A 25,482-nucleotide genomic window follows, 5' to 3' on the forward strand; every position below is an offset into this window, starting at 1 on the left:
TGCCCAGCACGTTCAGAGTACTCCCCAGCTATGCACTAGCCCTTTTGTCAATCAGTCATAATCGTCAAGATCTGTGATACTTAATGGGCTCTAATGCATCAAAGTTATCTGCTCTGATCATCTTGGTTCCAACCATAGTGCCTCCTGCCATTATACAGGTGATTATTTTCCTAATTTAGCTAGACAATGTTAGGGACTCCTTAATCAAACTAATCTGAACACAATTAAAATGACTATAATACACTGCGAAACATATTGGACCAGCAGTCAGTAGACTTGAGTCCAGCAAGAGTCTATGGGAAAATTGTCAACTCTCCTGGTCCTCATTTATTTTCCTATCTCTGAAATTAAAGAGGAGTGGCGAGGGAAGGGAAGGGGGTGGGAAGGGATAGCGAGGAGAGGATGCAGAGAGAGAAATGGAGGGAGAGTGTCTGGGAGGCTTGAAATGTCCTTTCTAGGTCTATGATTCACTGTGAGTAAATCATGCTCCCTTAGTTTTTGAGTTTAAGAAGCCTATTAAAACCCTAATAAATCCTAAATTACAGGAAGATGTAAAGGAAATATTTCTGAGATAGGATGGAATGGGAGTAAAGAGTATGAGTTTCTCCCACCACACAAGCTAAAAAAAAAAAACTATTTCATATATTAAAAAAAAAAAAAAAAAAAAAAAACTCTGTATTTTGGGATACTTGGGGGGCGCTTTGGTCATCTCATCCAGCCTCAGGAGGGAAATCCACAGGGGACTTAGCCAAGCTGATGAGAGGGTAGAGGAGGGAGAAGAGCTCCATCAGTCAAGTAAATAATGTTCAGCAACATGGAGCTCAGTGGTGGAATAAATGAGGTCACACATTATTTGCTACTTCTTTCATCAAGGAGTAGAGTCTTGCTTCATCAAGAAACAAGGGCCACTCCTTGAATCTAAGCTGGCCCCTGCCTTGCTCTGGGCAAAAGAATGTGGTAGAAGGGATGACATGTGACTTCCAAGCCTTGGCCTCAAAAGGCCTCAGAAGCTTCTTTGATTCCCAGAATCCTGAGACCAGCAGACCAGGATGAACGGCTGTGGGGCCAAAGAGGCCCCATTTTCTCAGCGCTTCTAGCTGACTGCAAAGGAGAGCTCAGGAGATAACAGCAGACAACCCCTGCCCAGCCCCAAGTGGACCCACAGAATAGTAAGAAATAACAGGCTGTGGTAGTTTTAAGCCTCTAAGTTTGGGTTGATACTTGTAAGCAGTGATGGTTAAGTGATAGATATACCCTCCATTTCAGAAAGGATGCTGGCTCCTATGACACACAGATGTATCAGAAACAGAAATATGATTCCAATTTAAAATAAAAAAAAAAAAGGATGCAATGCTCAAAACCAACCCAAACTGAAAAAAAAGAATAGAGAAAATACTTTCTTGTAATAATCGTAATTCTCATAATCCTTGCCTTTCAAATACCAAAAAGAATTCGAACAAGTAGCTCTTTAGCCTTTATCATTAAAATGAAAGAGCCGCAGTTAATCATGGCCCATTTCATCTAGGTCATCTATTTTACCTGCTTAGATATATACCATAGACACTACAAGCTCCACTTTGGCCAGTGAAAGTCTCAACTGCTGACCCTCTCTCAATGGAATGAAAGATAGAGAAAGATTTTTTTTGGAGGGGGGAAAGTGGTAGAAGTATAGAGGGAGGTGAGATGGGAAGAGAGAGACTGCTCAGGCCCCTTGGAAAAAGGTATAGAAAAATATAAGTGAAAAGTGTTTACTTCACAAAAAACTTATCTTCAATAAAACCTGTGATTTAAAAACACAGTGTGCTGGGCTTCCCTGGTGGCGCAGTGGTTGAGAGTCTGCCTGCCGATGCAGGGGACACGGGTTCGTGCCCTGGTCTGGGAAGATCCCACATGCCGTGGAGCGGCTGCGCCCGTGAGCCATGGCCGCTGAATCTGCGTGTCCGGAGCCTGAGCTCCGCAAAAGGAGAGGCCACAACAGTGAGAGGCCCGTGTACCACACAAAAAAAAACACAAAAAACAAACCCACAGTGTGCTATCCCAGGAATATCTATCCCCCAAAATCAAAGAGCAAGGGATTTCAGGACCTGCAAGCTTGGGCAGGGGGTCAGACATTATGACTCACTTTTCTTCTATCCATCTAATCTTTTATTTTGGCCTCCAGTGGATTTTGAAAAAGGGGCCAGCCACTGAGTCATCTGACACTTAGGGGCATTCCGACAGCTTATTGTTTTGAACTGCCAGAATGTAGGATGTTCATACCAAGTATGGACACGAAGCAATGTGACTGATATCCTGGCAAAAACAGTCAGCATTGATCAAGCCCAAAGAGCATGGCTTTTAAAAGTAGCCACCTTTGGAGGCTGAAGATTTACTGCAGCAGTGCTGCCATGGTGCAAAAGTACTTTGGACCTCCTTTTTGGCAGCAGAGTTAAAAGCCTATCTATCGCCTGTTCTTTTGAATTTTCTAATGGTGGCGAATTTTTGTCCTTGGAGGTGGATTTTTTTTTTTTTTTAATTGGAGTATAGTTTAGTTACAATGTTGTGTTAGTTTCAGGTGTACAGCAAAGTGATTCAGTTATCCATATACATCTATTCATTCTTTTTCAGATTCTTTTCTCATATAGGTTATCAGAGAATGTTAAGTAGAGTTCCCTGTGCTACACAGCAGCTCCTTGTTGGTTATCTATCTTATATATAGTAGTGTGTACACATTAATCCCAAACTCCTAATTTATCCCTCCCCCACGTTTCCCCTTTGGTAACCATAAGTTTGTTTTCGATATCTGTAAATTTGTTTCTGTTTTATAAATAAGTTCATTTGTATCATTTTTTAAAAATTAGATTCCACATATGAGTGATATCATATATTTGTCTTTCTCTTGCCTGACTTACTTCACTTACTATGATAATCTCTAGGTTCATCCATGTTGCTGCAAATGGCATTATTTCATTCTTTTTTATAGCTGAGTAATATTCCATCGTATATTACACATCTTCTTTATCCATTCATCTGTCAATGGACATTTAGGCTGCTTCCATGTCTTGGCTATAGTAAATAGTGCTGCAGTAAACATTGGAGTGCATGTATTTTTTCAGATTATGGTTTTCTCCAGATATGTGCCCAGGAGTGGGATTGTTGGGTCATATGGTATTTCTGTTTTTAGTTTTTTAAGGAATCTCCATACTGTTTTCCATAGTGGCTGTATCAATTTACATTCCCACCAACAGTGCAGGAGGGTTCCCTTTTCTCCACACCCTCTCCAGCATTTATTGTTTGCAGACATTTTGATGATGGCCATTCTGACCCGTGTGAGGTGATAGCACACTGTAGTTTTGATCTGCATTTCTCTGATAATTACTGATGTTGGAATTGTTTATTTTTTAAGTACCAAGAGACATCTAGAGCCAAGTCTTTGGTTTGTATGGTAGATGATCAAGGTAGGGAATATTTTGGGTGATTTTTTAAGTAATGAGCTTAATTCCCTATATGAGTTAAAAAGTGATTCTTAATGTAAGTCTCAGAGAGAAGTTTTCCAAATGCTTATAATAAGAGAGCCATTCAAAGAAGGTTTTCAAGCTTTAAAGCTTTGAGGTGGGCTATCACTTGGATATATACATTCTGCTACAATCAAAAATCAGTTTCATTGCCATATAGCAGTGGTTCTCAACTAGGGGTGACTTTGCCCCCAAGGGGACATTCAGCAATGACTGAAGACATTTTTGCTTGTCATAGCTGTTGGGAGGGTGCTATTGATATCTGGTGGGCAGAGGCCGGGGATCCTGCTAACCCCCCTACAATGCACAGGACAGTCCCTCAAAACAAAAGTTTCATGACTCAAATGTCAACAGTGCTGAGGTTGAGAAAACTGGTCTTACAGTAACAATCCGTTCTAAGAAGAATTTTTTTTTCAGTTCAATTAAATAATTATTACAGTACTTATGCATTTTTAAAGTGTTAAATATTCTAGTTGCTACTCACTTTCTAGGTTAATGCACACACACGCATTCATTTTCTATTCTTCTAAATCACAAATTACATAGAAGTCAAGCTCACATTTCTTCTTTGTTGTTTGATAGTATTCTTTGTTGTTTTCCAATAATAAAGCCAATTTAAACAACCGCCTATTTTATGTGAGGTAAAACACATAATGTGTTTTAATGATAATAAAAACATCAAAAAATAGAAACATTTATTGACTTCCATGTGGCTGATAGCTGGCTAATTATCATGTAGACATATCTTATTAAATCTTTATAAACAATACTACAAAGGACATACTACTATTATCCCCACTTTACTGAACAGAGGTCAAGGCTTAGAAAGGTTAATTAACTTGCCCAAGGTCAGAGATGTAGTAAATGGTGCAGCTGAGATTTGAACTCTAGAAAGCTGATTTCAAGTGCACAGTCTTCACCACCATGCAGTGCTGCCCCCAAAGGGGCTTTCAGGTCTGCTAAAAGCCAGCTCTGTTATTGGCTGAGGACAGGTCTGCTCTCATGTGTATAACATACACTGAGCAAAATAGAGAATGGCAGTTAAGGTAAGAGGAGAAGACCTTGAATCATAAAACATGGGTTCTCACCCCTTGAATCATAAAACTAGTTAAAAATGTGGTCTACAGCAAGTCACTATAGCAAATTGAGACTTTTCAGTCTCAGTTTCCTTATCTGTATAGTGAGGATGGTAATAATGCAACCTACCATTCTGCTTATAAGGATTAAATCCAATAAATGGTGGGAAGATGCTCTTAAATTGTCACATTCCTACACGAAAGTGATTTGGTTGTTCCTCTTGGGGATGGAATGAGAATGGTAAGGTGATAGTTTCTCAGTTGCCCTGGAAGGGATTTCTCATAGTATAGATCTAATATATGACTTTGAAGTTAGTTTCTTATAATACTGGTCTCACCTCTCCTCTACTGCCTTTATAATGCTTTGTTCCAAACAAATTTTCCATTTCACCAGACAGCCCCCCAAACTCCTTCAGTGTGTGTTTTAAATTTTACATCTATGGGGGCCACTGTGCAATTTCTTTTAATGTTTTCTTTCTTTTTTTTTTTTTTTTTTTTGTGGTACGTGGGCCTCTCACTGTTGTGGCCTCTCCCGTTGCGGAGCACAGGCTCCGGACGCGCAGGCTCAGCGGCCATGGCTCACGGGCCCAGCCGCTCTGCGGCACGTGGGATCTTCCCGGACCGGGGCACGAACCCGCGTCCCCTGCATCGGCAGGCGGACTCTCAACCACTGCGCCACCAGAGAAGCCCCTAATGTTTTTTTTTGAGTCAAATATTTTTAACCCATTTCAGTGGAGGTAAGGCATTTTTCTCTTATAGGATTCTGCCATCAGAATGTTGAAGATCTGGCCTCCTGTTTTGTATCACCATGTTGTTTCATAAACTAAAAATTTGCTTTTTTTATGCAGAGTTATTGATATATAAGAACAGAACTGGGCATAATAGTTTCCACAAGGTATAATTATTTCTCCTCTCCTTAAAATATTTCCATAAATAAGGACATAATTTGTATATTCCATCCATTTTCTTAGCCAGAGATCTTGGTACTTTAAACAATCCAGTCTTTCATCTGTGGAAGGCCAGCTTCTCTTATTACTTAGACATGAAAACAAATCCCAGGTTTAAGGAAAATACGGGTCTATGGTTCACACTTGTCAGCATCTCAAAACTATCACATGCTTTGGCAATACTTATGGTCTTTGATCTAAAGAGATATTTGAATAGAACATTGGGAAGAATAAAGGATGGAATTTAGAATGAATGGTTAAAAATGCATTAAACAGTTTTCCACAGCACTCTTAGCTCCTTTGGATCACAGGTCTTTTATTTTTATGCTCATGTGCAATGCTTTCCAAAATCCCTTGACCTTGAAAAGGCCCCTTCTGTCCATATTGGGCTGGAATTAGGAGTAAGTGGTTATGCTATGAATATGATCTAAGTAGTTTCTTGGTTCTGCTTTCACCTATAAAGTCAAAAAATATTATGAAGATTAGATCTTGGGAATCTTTCCAACCACAAATTGTCATTTGATTTTTACTGGGTCACCCTTAGTGGCCCATTGATGCTTCTAGGACATTATCTACTTCTGGCCCACAGTTCCTGTTCCTTTCAGTTTTGAAGACTGGTTTGATTCTATGATGTAAAATATTTAAATTACCCTCAGAAGATCTATTTCACTCCCCTTGGGATTGTTTCATTTAAAAGACAGATGCAGGGCTTCCCTGGTGGCACAGTGGTTGAGAGTCCGCCTGCCGATGCAGGGGACACGGGTTTGTGCCCTGGTCCGGGAAGATCCCACAAGCCGCTGAGCAGCTGGGCCCATGAGCCATAGCCGCTGAGCCTGTGTGTCCAGAGCCTGTGCTCCACAACGGGAGAGGTCACAACAGTGAGAGGCCCACGTACCGCAAAAAAAAAAAAAAAAAAAAAGACAGATGCAGGGGTAGAGGGTCTTGATTTATCCTTCTTTCACATTTATTCATAAATGAATACATTTCTCCTATGAAGAAAGTATATTCCCCTGGTCCTAAAAGGGGTTAATGTGACTCGCAGTTAGTATCATGAGTCAAGGTTTTATAATTGACTCAATGAAATTATAGCTTCATCCCAATTTATTCACTCCTAACAAGAAGCAACTACTTAGCAAATTGGTTGTTGTATCCCTTTGGTACTAGCAGAATATAAACCACCACTTCTAAAAACAAACAAACAAACAAACAAAAGAAGACACACACACAAAGAATAAGGCTCAAAAAGGAAAAAAAAAAAAAAAACAAAGTGTCTTTATTTTCTAAGAGGAAGATTGAAATAATATGGGGAAGTGTAAAGTATAACGTCTGTGAAAATAGCCTGAAACGTCTCTCCCTTAGTCTCTTTCAAAACCAAATTTTATAAAGAAGGAGAAAAAATATTGCATGTCTCTAGCACTGAGTAGATATTTGTAAAGAGATAATGGCAAATATCCGCCTGACAACCATGTGGTCAACACGTATGTTGTAAGACGTTATGCGTAAGGAACTAAGGTACTTTCTGCAACAAAAAGAGTCTGAACTGGATATAATGGTGGGTAAGCAGGTCAGGGACTTTGAAATAAGTCCTCAATTTATGAGCGGCTTGACCTTGAGCAAATCACCTATGACCTCCCTGTGCTTCAATGTGCTTTACAAGTAAAATATATTGATTTGTGGATTAAATGAGTGAACACTTAAGTGCTTAGTGTTGCTTGGAAAACAGTAATGGCTCAGTAATTGGTAGCTGTTGTGATTATGTTAAAATGACTGAGTGGTAGAAGAGACTCACTTGCTGGCAATCATCTTTGATATAGAAAGAGTGAAATAAAGGCTAGAATATGCACTGTGAGGTGGAGTCAGAAAGGAAGGAGTGGCTCTGCTGACCAAGTCATCAGGGTAAGTCTAAAAGTGAAAGGCCCTCCACGTGGCTGGCCAGAGGAGAAGCGGAGGACCATCAAGTGATGTATGAACTGGAGAATTTACTTGATCCATACGGCCAGGCAGCCTGGGGCGCATAATTGTTTTGGCACCGCTAATGGCAAGAGTTCAGACAATTAAGTTGACTTTTCTAGGCCTGTGTTTTTTTTGTATGTGTGCAATGGGAGAATAAGGTTCCTACCTCTGTAGATGCTTGGGGGAAAATGCAATAACACACATAAAACACTTAGAGGAGGGCCTCTCCCGTTTGAGGAAAGATTACTTGATGTCGATTAAGGGTTCAATATCCTTAACTATTATTTTGACACAAAAGCAGAGAGCTATGTCTATATTTAATCATGGAATGAAGGGCATGTGGGAAAGGACATAAAATGTACAGTAGTAGAAAAAGGGATTCAGAAACAGGTATTAGAAAGATAAAGGCAATTTAAAATAATTAAGTTGTAAAAAAAAAATTACTTCAACATTAAGGAGACAAAAATATAGTCTCCTATTAAAAAAATCAAAAACCAAAACCAGTCCAGCCTTGAAATTATCATACTGTTTCTGTAAAAAGATTCCCGAAACGCCATATGGAATTTAACTTCAGCAAGCAACTATTGAGCACCTACTACAATGTAAGAGCTGAGATACAATTGTGCATAATCTATAGCCCATGCCCTCTACGACTGCAAGGCATATGTGATCTGCACACAGACAGCCGAAGAGGCTAAGTGTAAAACTATTTGATGAGAGCTGAGAGGATAGAAGGTTCAGTTCTTCCTGTGGGAAGAGGAATGGGGAATGAGCTTAAAAATTTTCTCCAGGGTTTCGACTCAAACGTCTACAAGATGAAGCAATTCCTATAAATAGATGAGCTGAGTTGTGTGTAAAAAAATACATATATATATATGAGTGGGGAGGGTTTGGAAAACTGGATAGTGCATGGCAGCTTAAAGGCATTCAAGTTCGAAGTTAAAAAAAAAATTACCATGTATATTAACAAAATCATCTGAGGCCAGTCTGCAGCCTTTGCAATACACATAGGGAATACTGTTTAAGTTAGATTATGAATCAGGGTTGCACATCATCAGGTAGAAAAGGGAAATAGGTTGAAATTCTAGAGTGGATAAACATCATTTGCCGAGAGCCAGAGATGAAAGTACTTGGAATGTATACCTCGTGGGAGGTGGCTGAGAGAGTGCACAGTGAGGCATGAAGGGCGAGATCAGCCTTGATGATAAATGGCCGTGAATGTAATGCTAAATTCAGTCTTTATCTTGAAGGCCTTAAGAACCACAGCATTAATTTCTATGTATCCTCAACAGCATCATTTTAAGAGTTCAATGGTTTCTCAGGTCTTTCTGAGAACAGCTTTGTTATTATAAAAGATTCTAACCCATAGCTTTAACATGTTCTCTGTCACTGTCAAAGAGCTGATGGCATTTCCATGATGGAAAATATCTAAATTAAAAAAATCTATTCAATTAAATATTTGGATATTTATAAACATTTAGTTATTCATAGGATGGATGGCTCATGCCATAGAGATAATATCCAAGTTCATGTTGAATTTTTCTCCCTAGAGTTAGAAATACAAATATTATCTTTGAAAACTCACTCAATAATTAATATACGAATAATTTAACGTTCTTGCATACTTCTATATAAAAAGCCCTGTCCTAAGTGCTTTATGTGTATCATTTCATTTAATCTTCATCAAATTCTTATTGCTATGAGTAGTGTTACCCCATTTTACAGGTGAAGGACCAGAGGCTAACAGATAGGAAATAACTTGCCCAGAGGCACACAGCCAATAAGCGAACAAACCAGAGTTTTACCCAGGCAGTCTATCACTCCAGAGTGTGCACTCTTAAAGTTGAGATTACATGTTCTGTATGAAGTGACTGATGGCTAGCGTTGGTCTTTTCTCCTATGTCTGTTGAACCAGACATTCCCTCTTTTAGGAATGTGGCAGACTCCATCCTTCTCCTTGACCTTCCAAGGTCTTGTCTCTGCTTGTTGCACTAGTCTATTCTCATAACTCTTTTATTATTGATTGTTAGAATTCATTTTATTCATAATGGCTTTTTAGCCCTGTCACATTTATTACTTAAGACAAAACTATTGGAGGAAAATGAATTTTCTCTTTTTCCAGTCCCATCCTCTTTTTTTGTCTACCATCAGACTTCTTTGAGAAACTCTTCCTTTGTCACAGGATCTGTTTGGCAGAAGGCTTAGACTTACTTTGACTTTGCCACTACTTCTTCATTACAGAGAAAAAAATTCAAGTCCATCATGAGAGAAATCACAACATGAAATGCAGTGTTTAAACTCCAGAGTATTTTCTGTGATTATCTGCAACATGATCATGGTAACTAATCAGGGTCCCTTTGTGACATGGCTAGTGTCACTTTCTGCATACTTTCCTTCCTGCTTAGAGATGATTTTTAAACCAGCATTTCTGGGATACCACAGGAGCAGTTGTTATCTCAAATGACTGTCCACTGCCACTCTGTCAGAAAAATTATGCTCTTGGGTTTTAACATACTGGTAACCAAGTCAGAGATTCGGGATGCTTTGGAAGTTCGCAGTGTGGATGTGGCCTCTCTCAAAGAGACCAAGATTTCTTATCAGACATGTGAGGTTACCTTTGGATGAACACAGATCGTTTCCCAGAGCTCAGCTTATGCTGCATCTTTCCTTCACTGTTTCAAAGTGGCTAACAAATTTCTTCCACCAATATACCAACTCTTCTGTTGTTTGTTTCAATACTAGCTTCTCTGGAGCCTCAGGCATAGCACTTCCAAATGTCAGCAGCTATTAGCTCTCCACATTAATCTCTGTTTCTTTATTTCTCCTGAGTTGTCTGTATCTCTCAGAGGCGAGTCCAGGTGGTGTGTGTTGTGGGGGAGAGTATGTATTTTCTCAAAATAAGGCATTATAGCTATCTTATCTCTCCTACTTGCTTGCTAAGTGTTTTGGAGCCCTCCAAGTACCTATCATAAAGCCTTATACCTTGCTTATGATCAACAGAGGGTAAACTGAATTTTTAAAATTATCATTCTATTTATTTTAGTTTTCCAGGGCCTCCACTTTCATTTATAGGAGTGGGAAGCACATTTTGAAAGAGGGAACGTACTATATTTCAAAATACAGTGCAAATATCATAACACTTCTTTTCAATGAAAACTTCCAAGTTAGGTTTCCCTAATTTTTGTTCCTATTATTTTATATATATATATATAATGTATATGTGTTTGTATGTATGTACATAAACATACATACATCTGTGTGTATGCATGTATGCATCTGCGTGAATTGCATTTTTGCCGGTAGGCATATGAAGGCAACATTTCTTGAGTTAGGCCAAACTCTCCATTTTCTCTCCTATGCCCAAACTCCATCTGAAACCATTTCATGTGTGAACTTCACAATCAAGTTGATTTTGTGCTGAGCAGGGGCACCATGTAACCAGGTTCAGTGGCTCTTTGAGGTCTGCAAAGATGTATAACAGAGTACACAGACTGCCTGCTGAAACCAACCAGAAATCTGATTTCATGATGCAAAAGTATTTGTTCAATTAATAATAATTTGCTCAAGTTAATAACAATAATTTATACTGGTTCAGAATCATGCAGAAAACTGCAACATAGTGGCAGGTCCTCAAAGGCCCCTGTCCTGATTAAAGAGGAGCAAGAACTTGATTATAAGGTGAGGCTGACTGTACCTCCAACTTCTTAGCTATCTTACTTGAATCAAACCCTGTAGCCTCTCTTATGTTCTCTTCTCAACCTGACATATTGTTAAGAACATCAAACACGGTAAAGCGTGGGAGAGTTCTTTGGAATTTGTAAAATACTCAATGAATATAAGGTAATGTTATTATTCGTTTTTGTTGGGGAAAAATGCTGGAAAAGAGAAATTAAACATTATCTTGCTTGGAATTTGCCAGGCCATTGTTTAGCAATTACCCCTCTAGCATGGATTAGTCAGGTGTATTTTATTGCTTTTATTCTGATCCATCCATTGTCCCCAAGTTTTTATAAAAATAGACCCTATTTCTAAGATCTACTACATTATGCTATAGTATAATATGGGATGTGAATGAAAGTTATACTATTAAGTAATGATAGAAGTGGTTTATGATAAATGCTTCCTTTCCTCTTTTATGTACTTCCAAACTATAAATTTACTTATCTGTGCAAGAAGCCGTGTTCTCTCATATTTGAATTACTTAGGTTACAAAAAAGTCTTATGAAGTTACATGAACCGTAATTTATATAGCAATAAATAGAATCTGACTAGATATCTTTAATAATCTGTTAGTAATGATACTTGAGAGGAATCCAGGAAACTACAAGAAATCAGTTTAGTATTAAAAACGTATGAACACTTACATATAGTAGAATCTGAGCGATGATATAGAGAATGTTAGAATTAAAAGTACAAAATAATAAATTATACATTTCAAGAGAAATATGGGTTCATTACCTCCAAGTACATAAAATAAATTCTTCCGAACTATAGAACTTCGTATATATTTTATTAAATAAAATTTTAAAGGTCAAAATAGTATATTTTCTATATGTGACTTGAGAATGCTAATATGCAGTAAGAAATTATCTCTCTAAGCTTGTATGTTTACAATATTATCAATATTTTGTTCAGCACTTTTTCCCTATAAACAGTAAAAAGGTTGTATCAGCCCAGCCCACAAGAGCCTGTCAAACAATTCATACATATATTATTTTTTGAAAGAATATATTTAGTTTTGCTCTAAAGAGAAAATACCATGGATCATAGTTGCCTTTATCTCCCAGGGCGGGTATGCACTGTATCAAATCCTTCCTATTAATGTTAGTAGAGGCCTCCTTTGACCAAAAAAGACTACCTGTATTCTTTACGAAGGCAGTTGCTATCCCAGAGTATCAAGAGGTTGGAAACAGAATATCCAATGAGGCATCCTTCGGTTTCTGTCTCCCCACAAACCTTCTGACTGAGAGAAAAATGCTCTCAGAGGTTCTTACCTGCAGTGCACAACCATCGGACCTGCATCGGGAGGGTTACAGGTTTTGACTCTCCGTAAGAAAGCTAGAAAAGGTGTTGGGTGTTCTGGAACACCGTGATCAGGCCAGGCGGTGAACTGGAATTGTCTTACTTCTCTCTTCTCACTTGAACCATTCTGTGAAGTAGGAACACTGGCTGAAATTCTGTGTTCCTACCCTCAGGTTGTAATGATGAATAATAACATGCAAGAGGTAACACAAAGATATGCTATCTTAATTCCTTCCCCCACCCTATATCCTTTGGGAAGACACACTCTGGAGTTATAAACCTCAAGCAATATGTAAATGACAAATATTTGCTCCAGAAGGCAAAATTCCTAGGTGAGAAGCATTCATTTTTTCAGGTTTAACTATCAAGAGCACTCCTGTTACATTTTACAGAAAGAACTAGTTCTTCTTCACCTATTCTTCATTTGCTGAGACTTTCATTCAGAGCAAGAGTTCCATATTTACTGATACATCTCCAGACAAGGAGAAAACTTGCTGAGCGATAATGGAAGAATTATTTCATTCTTCATTGTTGCCAGTAGAATCAAGATTTAAGTAAAGCCCTGAGATATTCGATTTTTCAAAAGAAGCTTTCTTTAAATAATGGAAAGGGGAAAGGGAGGGAAAAAAATAAAAAGCAAACCTTGTAAAGTGCAAACGTTCGAACACAATACGTGGCCAGCTCCACGGTATCTAGCAGCGTCACTTGGACAAGCCCATGGGTTTCTGTGCCTCTACTGGGCCAATACTGGTCACACTTCACCTAGAAGAAACAAGTGACACATTCAGGGCAGATCCTCATCAATTTCTCTATTAGTTTTACTTTGAGTTGCTGTTGAAGGAAAACAGCTTTTCCGCATTTCGTTTTATGTTGATCTTTTTCTGGCGTGCATTCTTGTTATCCCAATATATGTAAATTGCTGCTCTGATGCCAATGTAAACCACATTTTTCAAACTGGTAGGAATACTAAGCAGTAACAGATTCAATTTTCCTGGAGAGAAATAAATTGCAGATTGTCACTGAGTAAAATAAGGAGAGAGGTATTTGAAACTTCAGAGTACTTGAAAAGAAAACACAAATTTGTCTGAGATAGACATTAAGAATCATTTCAGAAAGGTTACACTTAGGCACTTAAATGACATGGTGAAATAGTTAAGGTTTAAAAGGCACAACCCATTTCATCTTGAGCTATCACCATCTCCAAATATGCTTGTTTAAAGAAAAGGAGAGATAATTTGTAAATCTATCGAAGTATAACAGACAACACAGAATTTTTTAATATAAGATAAATGGTATGTGTATCAAAACCAAATTAAATCTGTAAAGTCTAGGGGGAAAAGAGCTGTCTGTTCTTCAAAAAGTCTCAGAGGGTCACACGCTAGCAGTGACAAAGTGTAAATAATTAAAAATCCATTCATTTCAGATGAATAATCTACAATTATTATGTGGAGTTGAACAACAAAAGCGCATAAAAAGTTTTCAACCCAATTAGTTCAACATTCAACAAAGAATAATTCCAAGTCTGCAGTAAGCCTCAAATTTACTGAATGTGTCCTTTGGGCATTAAAAAGAGTAATGAAAAATAGCAAAGACATCACTATATTTTCTAGTAAGACCATAGATCAAAATATATTTACCCTTTCTATATCACATTAAAAGAAAAAGAAATGGGAGTATTTCTTAATTGAAGCCAACTAAAATACATTTCTCTAGGTAAAGAAATCTAGTAGTATTTTATATTAGAAAGTACATCTTCTGCCTGAAAAAGAAATATGTGAAAGTTACAATCTTTGGATTTAAACAAAAGCAATGAGGCATTATTACCATAGATACTAGATTTTTTGGCCCAGTGAATAGAATTACTAGATAATTATTTGCTTTTATGTTGAATATAAATATTACTAGCATTCTGTGAATAATATTGCAATTTTCTCTTTCACACCTAAAGCATCTGCTGCTCAAAGGACTCAGCCTCTTTCTAGATACTGGATGTTCTGCAAAGGGAGAGGGTTAATCCTCTACACAATTTCCTAGACTAGATAAAAAAGAAGGTACAGTTACATAGTAAAGCAGAGACTGCATTCTCAAGGTTTGACTTCTGTGCCTTTATTTCAGCTGTGAGACCCACACAGACATTATCTATTTTATGAAAAACAAACAAAAGTGGTTCACAGTAAAATGGAGACTTTGTGTCTTAGTAAGACTTTTTTTAAAAGACCTGCATTTTCTAGATGCACAAAATATTCTTCTGTTTTATATTTCTGTCATATGTTCTAAGTTAAAAATAACACAAGGGAAAGACAGTTCTTTAAGGAGAATATTGATGTAGCAAGACCAGGGTTGGGTACCTCTATATGTCCTCTGGCCATCCATTAAAACCCAAGTCGCATCTGGACAAACTTAGCAAAGGCTACTACCCTAATAGAGCCAACACTACTTAAGTAGCCATAATTCAGATGGAAAAAAAATCACATAAATTAAGTCAAAGGCTCCGTTTTAAACCATGAAATAGATGTCAAGTTGATGTCTCGCTGCAAAAGACAAAAGAAACCTTGGAGGCCTCTTATTGCAGCATTGAAGGGATGCCAGCAATGTACTGAGTTCAGGAAGCAAGAGAGAAACTCAAACTCATTATTTAACAGTTTCAGCTGGACATCAACCCTTTCAAATCAAAACCACGGGTCAAATCCCATGAGGACAAACACCGCTATGGCGGGCAAATTAATGCAACAAAATGAACTAGAAGGTCAGTACAATGTACGGAACCCAATTCAATGTTATTATGTTTCAAAGCTGGGAATTGGTTATCCTCAGACCTTTTGGTGAGGTAAGGAAAAGGAAAAGAAGAACCATAAGCCAGCCTTTATGTGACCTCTGGAAAAATGACCCCATTATTGAGTGACTTTCCATCTACAAATCCACTCCATACCTAAGATGTAGGAAAACTTAAATTTATACTCTTCTCATACTTCTAGTAATAAATTTAAGAACTGCAACTATTTTTGGCTTAGACTCTGACGTCTTTAGGAAAAAAAAATTACCACAAAACATTACTATAAGGAGTAAATATTGTGAACATTTTTAGCTAAAAGAATAAAACAAAAGTTCTTGTACTCATTTTAAATAATGTACTGTAACCTTACTCTTGACTAAAAGAAATCCTCTAAACTGTTTTAAGTGCAACTGTAGAAACTAGGAGCCATTTTTTAAGAAGCCAATATATTTAAACATTGCCGTTTTCTCTCAGGAAATATTTCGCAAGGGGAGTTTATGAAAAAATAAACGTTCTAATGCCTGCACACATGCACACATACAGTCTCAGCAGTGGGATTAGAAGCGTTCCCTGAGCTATCTGAACAGCTACAGCGACACATTCTTCCCTTCAGTAGCGAGGACCCCGGCCCTTCTTCACTCCACCTCGTCCTCTGAGTAGCCTGCAGAGGTTTCACCCAAGTTCTCAGGGCTAAATTTAAGGGCTTGGACTTACTGACAAATACTCCTTTAAGCCTTTCGTTTTTAGCCGTACACTAAACAAATAATTTCTGATTTTAATGTTAGAGAGAGCGAGTCAGAAGTCTAGTGAGGAAAAAATTTAAAAGGATGCGGGAAAATAATAGAAGTCATTTCTTTCTAATCAGTTATGCAAATGAACTAGCTCCATTCTCCTCTCTTGAGATGTTTTTTTTGACCATAACCACTCCCCTCCCCCACCATTTTTTTCCTGGGAGAAAAACCTCAGAAGGTATTTCTAGAGAGTTCCTACTTGTTAGGCTTCATTCGTAGAGCTGAGTGTGAGAACTGAGACGTGTAGGAGGCTCCCCTTTGGGTATATAGAACGAGAAGACCAGAGCTAGTGAGTAAAAATACTGATTTCTGTCTTTTCTTATGTGATTCTGAAGTGACTACAAGAGGCCTTCAGGACTGATTCATGGAAGGTCAGGCAGTCTCACTGGCTGGCTAGTAAGCTGCTTCTCTATTTCCAGGATCAAAGCCTTGTGGCCTCTTCTATAAAATGGGAATGATTATCTCCAGCATGACAGGGCTATTGTAAGCCTCAAAAATCTTGCACCTGAAACTCTGAACCCAATGGCCAACACAAATAGGTATCCAATGGGAATAGCTGTTATTAACTATTAAGTAGATTATGTTCTCAATTTTTTTGTGGTGGTTGTTATAAACATTCTGAATGGGAAAAAATGAATATGTTATTAATCCCAGCAGATATGTATTTAGGATGTTCTAGATGGACGGTAAAGTGTGAGTGGCTATGGGGACGGTTGTAGTGAAAAACGCAGTCCTGCCCCCAATCCATCAGCCTTACTGACTAAATATGGAGGTGTGTTTACATTTCCTGTTTTTTCAAGTAGGTAGGTGTGAGATTGCAAACAACTCCCTTAATGCACCTGGACCCCAGTCTGCTGTGAGAAGAGAATGTACTAGACTCTGAGGTAGAAAAGGAGAGGAACAGAACTCACTACCCAGGCTGTGGTTTAGAAACATTGCCCAGTAACTCTACTTGAGGCCTAAACTGAATGAGACAGTTCAGATTCCTGGCTGAGTTTGGGGGAGATTTTTTTTTTTTTTTTTTTTTTTTTTGCGGTACGCGGGCCTTTCACTGTTGTGGCCTCTCCCGTGGCGGAGCACAGGCTCCGGATGCGCAGGCTCAGCGGCCATGGCTCACGAGCCCAGCCGCTCCGCGGCATGTGGGATCTTCCCAGACCAGGGCACGAACCCACGTCCCCTGCATCGGCAGGCCATCTCTCAACCACTGCACCACCAGGGAAGCCCTATCTTGTAGGATTTGATCCAGCAGGTCTGCTGACTGTGCTTAGGGGGAAATGCTCTCCTTCTAGTTCCATTTTTACTTCCACATGGCTTATCTTGGACATGGCCTGGCACATCATGAGCACTCGACACGTGCAAGCCAACTTTATAATCAACTATACTGTGGTCTAGGTTGGCTTATTTTTAAATAGCCTAAAACTTTATGAAAACAAAAGCTCCTCATTTCAATTTAACAAAGCCTTATTGAGCATGGCAGCATGGCGAAGCATCAGAATTCTAAATGCAACAAACCAATACCTCCAAAGGGTCCCAGCATCACTGAACCAAAATGCATTTGCCACATGTTATTTGGAAAAGCCTGCCTAGGGCCAGGTTATTTAACCAAAGAAGGATTTAGAATGGACAATAAATGATACCTGGAAAACCATAACTATTGTTGAGAATGGCTGGAAATCAGTATTTAGTACATTTGGGCAGAGGATTCTTCTATAAGGAGTGGCCAGTATGTTAACATTAGATAATGCAAATCAGGGTGAATATAGGGAAAAAGGAAATGTTAACACACAACTATCAACACATTTAATAAGGGAAGATATAATGAAAGTTTCAGGTAAATATTAGGATATATTTTAGTGGACACAAGAATTACATGCTGAACTGTTTTTTCCAAAATAAGGAGATATCATCTCAATGATTCTCTTCTCTTGCAGTAATAGTGTCATTCTCTCCACTGAACTAATATCAATATTTAGCCATATCTATTTTCAAATGGCAAAACTACCTAGTTTGTGTATTTCCCCTTTTCATTTTCTCTTTGCAGACCACTATTTAGAGGAGAATCAAGGGCAAAGGAATACTTGAAATGAGAGTGAAATTAAAGCATTTGACTACCAGCATAAATAGCTTTTCATAAATAAAACCATAAAGTTGAAAAATATTATTCTCTAAGTAAACCAAATTATACATTATAAAACTGCTTATCAGTTCATTGAACTGTTCAGGCACTTTCTAAACCATTTATTAATTTAAAAACCTGATATTCCCTTTTGTTTGATGTATGCTATGGACTGAATATTTGTGTCCCCTCAAAATTCATTGAAATCTAATCCCCTATGTGATGGTATTAGGAGGTGGGGCCTTTTTTTTTTTTTTGCAGTATGTGGGCCTCTCACTGTCGTGGCCTCTCCCGTTGCGGAGCACAGGCTCTGGACGTGCAGGTTCAACGGCCATGGCTCACGGGCCCAGCCGCTCCGTGGCATGCGGGATCCCCCCGGACCGGGACACGAACCTGCGTCCCCTGCATCGGTAGGCGGACCCCCAACCGCTGTGCCACCAGGGAAGCCCCTAGGAGGTGGGGCCTTTGCTAGGTGATAGGTCATGAGGGTGGAGCCCTCATAGAATGGGATTAGTGCTGTATAAAAGCTCTGTCACCCCTCCATCACATGAGGATACAACAAGACAGTTTTCTATGAACTAGGAAGCGGCACCTGGATCTTAAACTTCCCAGTCTCCAGAATTGTGAGAAATGAGCTTCTGTTGTTTATAACCCATCCAGTCTAGAGCATTCTCTTACTGTAGCCCGAACAGAATAAGACAGCGCGTCTGCCAGGGGTTAACAGAGGGAGCTGCACTGAACTTTCCAATGATTTCTCCCATTATATCTCCAGTGCCTAGCACTTTGTTGTAGCCAGAGGAAAATTGTGTGAAATGGCTCTCTTTCATGTCCAGAGAGCACTTGGCTATCAACCCTTCCCTCATGGTTTGGGTCTGTGGAGTCTGCCCCTCAGCCCCAATCACTGCTGGCAGTGGCTGGGCGCTCCATGCAGCCTTACTGGCACCTCTGCATCTGTCTTTGTCTGCCTAGTGGCTGCCTGTGGTCCAGCAATGCTCCAGTGTCACTGCCACTGAGAAATATCATTAGATGACAAAGTTTCAATAAAAAGATAATGTTTGTATACCAGCCAGTACTGATACATTTCAATATTTTAACACCCAGTAGAACTATACTGGTGCATACGAGCTGAATATCTGCCTTGCCTGGGCATAGAAATTAATCCACACTTCTCAAAATCTTAGAAGTGACAATCCAGCCTGGGAGTGCTGTAAACATGAATGTGGAGAATAAGAGGGGCTTTGCACAATGTCACTGGGAGCACAGCTGCATCTCCCCAACCCAGTCCAGCTCAGTCCTTGGGCTGTGTTGCTTAATTCACTTGAATAGGAATGTTTTGAGCCAGAATCTGTAGACTGCCATTCTAAATAGAGGAGGGGGGATGGGCAAAGAAGGTAGAAAATCCAGGAAGCGAACAAACAGTTAAGAAATTGGTGGGATTCTTTCTCTTTTATCTGACACTGTGTCTGTTGACAAGAGAAAACCAAAAGTGTGGAACTTGCCAGATAAGGACCCAAACATCCTTTAGGTTGCCAACATGAGTATCATTCTTTTTGTTGCCAGTGTCCTATATACATTAAGTGTCCACCACTTTTCAAAAACAATCCCATACATCAGGCAGACTTCAAAGGCAGTGTTTGCACTGCCGTCCCTACAGTTGCTTAAGGAAAAAGCAGTTTCTGTTGCCCTAGATAGGCAGTGCTTTAGGCTGCAGTTTGAGAAATTAAATGTTCAAGGCCTTTGGCACTTCCAGTTCTATTTGGAAAAGGACGCAGACCTGGCATTTGGAAAGCATTTGCTCTCCATTAAACTTACCGAACCTTGACAAACCAGAGGGGCCAAGAATTAGTCTGCCACTGGCCAAGGCTGGGCCTTCCAAAACCGATAACGGCAATGAAAACAATAACACTGCCATTTATAATCTTCAGCGGGATTCTGCCAACTTTTAACCCAAAAGGACCTCATAATCTGAAAAGAATCTCAAGATTTGTTTTACAGAAAAACAAGAAAACGTTTGATCAAAATCTCCTTTTTTGCTGTTTTTTGCCCAGAATTGCCTTCAGCCACAGAAGCAAGTGTGACTATGTCTCCAGCCCACTGTCACTCTCCGTTGGGGTAAATTTACTAAGGTGACATTCGAGGAATGGAGAGGACATAGGAAGAGTGAGTGATCTTTAGGTCAGAAGTGCTCTACTGGCCAAGCATCAAGTTTAACTCCCTAAACTACTACCATAGTGTAGTTAATGCCAACCTGGTCCCTTTGGGCTTGACAGCATCTAACCTCCATTCATTAGTACAAACAACCATATTTACTGGAGCAGGGATTTTCCTGTTCCTGGCCTAAGGGAAGTCATGATGCACAGAACATTGGATCTGCTCTAGCAATGGATGCCATCAACTGGGTTGTCTGGTTCTCTACTTGGGAACAGAAGATGGGATTTAGAGAGTTGGGAAACAAGTATAGACTTCTTCACTTCTAATTCTATGCTTTTACCACTAATCAATGTGGTCCACATTGGATGACAATTCAAATCATGTCCCATTTTTTGGGTGTCAAAATTTCACTCCCATCCTTGACATTTATAGCACTAAGTACCACCACAATAATCGCTCTTTAAGTGAATCAACTCCCACTATAAAACTTGCAAGACATGAAGCAACAATAAGTGTCAACTATGGGAACTGACTGAAGGCAGGCTGGGAAGACAAGTGAAAGCCAACTATCCCTTTACCTCGGTGAAGCCATTTCACCCTCTAACACTACTCAAGGCTGCTCAAGAATTTGTCAGCCATAGGTGTACACGTTCCCTCTGTCTTGTATACCTCGAGATGGGGAACAAAGTTGAAGAGAAACAGCAAAAAGCAGATAGATAAAGGAAAAAAAAAAAAAGTGAACAATCACCCACTAAATAATAGAGCTTCCTGGACCAGGAATCACCTTGGCAAATCCTACCTCAGAGACTCCAATGCTTCAAGTGAGGCTTGCCAACCATGTGTCCCAGTTGCCCACAAATAACACCCTTGGAGTGGAAATCCCAGCTGTATACATTTTGCTCTCCTACCGGTACCGGTGCTTCATTTTTTCCGAACTTTTTCTTCCCTCCATGTGGTTGCCCAAACCAATTCATGTGCTTATTGGCATGTTATGAAACATGGAAACAATTAGAGACCACATTCTGGGGCAGAAGAATGACTCGCTGCAGAATCAATGAACTCTGCAGAACTTGAGAGGATTTGGCAAAAAAGATGGAAACTGTGGAATAAAACCCACTAACCGTACCTCATGTCACACAGTATACAAGGCTTTAAACTGATCTGTGCCTTTTCAGGCAGCAATCAAACTTTACCTTCAAAATCTCTAGTTTTTAGCTTTATATATATATATATATATATATATTCATTCATTCTAATGAAACTCAAAGAAAATATTCAACTTACACAGTTTCTCTTCAGGGTTGATAAGTGGTGAATGTACAACCGTGGAAATAGTCTCCTGATTTAAGTTTGGGATTCCTTCAAGGCCACATGTGAGGGAGAGTGTTGGCATTTGAAAAATCAAAGAACTTAAGTTTTCAAATGGCCACCTTAAGCCCTAAGCCATACCTCACACTTGTAAAGGGCTTCTTTAGCCCTCCAAATACTAAAAATGGTCAATTCTCTAACTAAAGACCAATGAAATGTCTAACACATGCTAATGAACCCAGTATCCTTTTGCTTGAGTGAACTATTCTAACTCAGCAAAGGTTACAAGCCCTGCTGCTGTATCAACCACAGAGAGATGGTGAGGGTGAGCCTTGGTACAGAAGAGGGTGGAAAACACAGGAGGTAGGTTTTAAAGGGAGAGTTCCCTAGCATCACCAAATAAAAAAGAATGAGGAAGGAGAATGAAAAACCGAACCAGAAGGAAATGTGGTATCAAGAATATATTATATTTAGTGATAATTATTACTCCATGTAACTCGTGTTGACATTACTATTTTCATACTGTATTCTTCAAGATATGTGAAAGTAGCAGCCAGAATGTTCTATCGTGGTCTTTTTGTAGACTGATTAACACATTCCCTGTCTCAGGGTCTCCATTCGGGAGATTCTGTCAAAGGCAAGTGCAGAAGAACCCCATGTTCTGAGCTACACTCTCCTCTTGACTAGGATGCATGGTTGTGCCATCCTGGGGACAGTGGGCACATTTCGCCATGTGCAGTGACTCTAAGTTTGGTTAGGATTCATTGTCAACCATAGAGAAACAAACTCATTTCATTTGGGAACAAAAATTGAATTATTTGGAAGCCAGCTTTAGGGGAGACTGAAGTTATAATGGTAAAGCCTCCAACTTCTCTATCTCAACCAAAAAATAATAGTGTAGACTCACTGAGCCACCGTGTCACACTCCTTGTCTCAGGCAATACTCACAATAACCATAAGCCTTTCACGTAATCGAAAAAGGAGAAAGGAGACTTTGAGGGGTCCCGCAGCTTGCCCAATGTCTCATAGCTAGTATGCACTAAAGTCAGGATCTAAACACAGACATTTGACCACAAGGCACCCCTACCTGGAACTATGTCAGGTAGCTTCCGCTAGTGGTGGTGTCCCCAGGGAGTTCTGTGTAATATCATGCTATCTTCTCTTCCCTTTCCTTTTCCTTTCTCTTTCCCACTCCAGTTAACAGGTATTCCTGCCTACTTGTAATACACAGAAGTGTTTACACACACACACACACACACACACACACACACACACCTCTTTTTTTCAACAAGCCAAGGGGATGAATATTATTTCAGGAACCTGAGCCTTCATCCAAATAATGAAATTTCAAGCTTCAGCCCTTGGAGAGGTGATTTGTGTAAACTACCTGGACCTCCTCTCTTTATAAGAGGGACTACAGGCTGTTTCTAAGTAAAGCCAGGCTAGTTCCTATGTCTACTTTGAATTTGGCTGTTGGGAATTGAGTCCCCAGGTCAGCCCACATAACTCACAAAGTTCCCCAGGTATGGAGCTGTATATTTCAGCAACAACTAACCACTATTTATAACACTGTTTTTATAGCAAAATTTAATCTATGTTCTTGTTTTGAGAATCCAGGAATGCTTTCCGCTTCCTCCCTGGGACTTCGGTGGAAACAGCAAGTGGACAGGGGAAAGGTGGAGTGGAGGATGTGAGGCAGGAAGATGAAGACAGGGTGAGATAATTTGAAGGACCAGGGCTTTGTTAGCTCTCTCTAGGGCATTTGGTCCCTTATTCTCAAGTGTTCTAGACTGGAGAACAAATGCCTTTTTGGGCCTTGGGGGTCAGGGTTCATTTGTATGATTAGGCTGATGATGGTTGAGATTTCTAAATATTGGCTTTATGCACGTCATCATAAGTTTGGGTATAGGCTGAACCACCGCAGAATAAAAATCACAAGACAGCACTTTACTTGGCCTCCTCAGGTCATTTAACAAAGGAGAAAGGTAACTTGCAAGAGCAAAGAGTAATTAATGAAGAGAGCAAACAGAGGCTCATTTAGTAACTTCCAAATAAGTTTCTCTGAGGTGGGAAAAAAAGGTAGCCTGCAACATAAAGATAAACTGTAGGTATTTAAGTCACAATGCCTTCTGCCAAGAATTGCTCATTACCATCAGATGTTGCACTGGCAGTGGGGCCAGTTAGAACTAATTTTATTATTAGAAGCAATTAGGGAGAAAAGGGGCAGAATTCCATTCGGTTATTTCAAAACAAGTTTCTGTGCATGGCTTAATGAAGGCCTGCAGTGTCAAGATAAAAATGTGTGTTTTACTGAAAACAGCTTTTGCAAATGACTGCTTGTTACCAGCCAGTATCTCCAGGCAGAACAGTCCGAGTAGCTTGGATTTACATGTGTGCTGTAATATAACAGTTCAGCTGTCTCCGCTTCACAGAAGTGTTAACAGACAGTACGGCCTGGTGGGTAAGCACAGATGTTGTGTAGACAGACTGTCTTCAATTCCTCACTCTGACCTTGGTAACTGAATGAGCTTAGGTGACCTTCTGGAATGTCCTGGCCTTACTCATATATAAAGTGGAAATCACAGAAGTGTTTATCTCATGGGTTGTTGTAAAATATCAATGTATCCAATACATGTTAGGCATTGTTAGAATGATTAACGATTATATCCAATAATTATTTGGGCGGGGGATTGTTTTTAAAGCAAGGGCTTGCTAGATAGGGGTTACCCTGAGTACAAGTCAATAATGGATCTATTTACATCCATTTTGAATGGCATTTGCATGTAAAGTATAACACAGAGACGTCTTCGCAGCCATCAAAGTTTTTATCTAAATTCTTTTCAGACAATATTTCAATATTTCTGTAGAATTCACATTTTGAAAAGACCTGATTGCTTTTTAGGTTTGCTAAACAAGTTGTGTACTATATCTATTGATTTCCCAGCTTTAAGGTAACAGCTGGGACTTTTTATATTTTCCTAAGTCTGAGCTTTTCCCTTATGAATCTCCTGAGCAGCTTATAACTCCTCTCTCATATACATACTGGGGCTAAGAGAAACTGTCATGTATTGAGCTTAGGAGAACATTGAAAAAATCTCAACTGTCACACAACAAATGGGGAGCTGGGCTTTGGCTTCCTTCTGAATCTCCTTTTTGATAGTACTGTGACCCCAGTGAACGAGCCCTCTACCAGTGGTTTCAAACTCTGCCCCGAAGGCCCCACACAGTGAGAGTATGTGCTGTCTTCAGTGATCTGTCAGAGACTTACTTGTTCCTTAAATTCTCAAGGTTACAGACTGATTTTCATCAGATGGCTACGATATTCACTTGGCATATTCACTTGGGAATATGGCGTCCTGCTTACCCATTATGTTCTACTTTTGCAAATCAAGAGCATTTAACTAATGTGCCATGCTCCATAATATTGGACCCATATGATGAATAAAACTCCTTTCTTGGACCTTACTAAGCAATGACTCCATTATTAAAATCTATTCATTTTGGAGAAGGCTAAACTAACAAAATGCCCTCTACACATTTATGTGTTTTCTCAGCAGTGTATTAACCAACATCATTTTTTTGGCTGCCCTGACTTAATTTATGCTAATTTGAATAATTTTTAAAAAGAGCCTCTTTCACAGAATTTTAGATTTTACACTGCAGATTATGAGAAAGAAAAAGTTGAAAATATTGGGAAGTACATATGGTGAGATTCTCCCCCATAGTCTGTGTGTTCTTGTTCAATGTGGATTTTACAAAGATGTCCAATATTTATTTTTTCTAACCAAGTTGTCTACTTCTTTGAGTGCTGTTTTTTTCTTTTAGCGATCACACACATCATAACATGAGAG

General features: G+C 39.3%; 1 protein-coding gene across 7 annotated transcripts in view; it reads right to left on the reverse strand.

The window, feature by feature from the left end:
- The window catches only part of PTPRD (protein tyrosine phosphatase receptor type D), a 1,574,709-nt gene that overhangs the window by 33,536 nt on the left and 1,515,691 nt on the right, over positions 1 to 25,482 (reverse strand). For all 7 annotated transcript variants that reach the window (XM_082842820.1, XM_082842821.1, XM_082842823.1 and 4 more), the window contains 2 exons: positions 13,135 to 13,254; positions 12,465 to 12,619 (listed from right to left, as the gene is read on the reverse strand). In XM_082842820.1, coding sequence (XP_082698946.1) covers positions 12,465 to 12,619; positions 13,135 to 13,254 — 275 coding nt within the window. The remainder of the gene's footprint in view (positions 1 to 12,464; positions 12,620 to 13,134; positions 13,255 to 25,482) is intronic.

The sequence above is a fragment of the Leucopleurus acutus genome (genome assembly GCF_964270905.1).
Source record: "Leucopleurus acutus genome assembly, chromosome: 7".
Taxonomy (NCBI): Eukaryota; Metazoa; Chordata; class Mammalia; order Artiodactyla; family Delphinidae; genus Leucopleurus; species Leucopleurus acutus.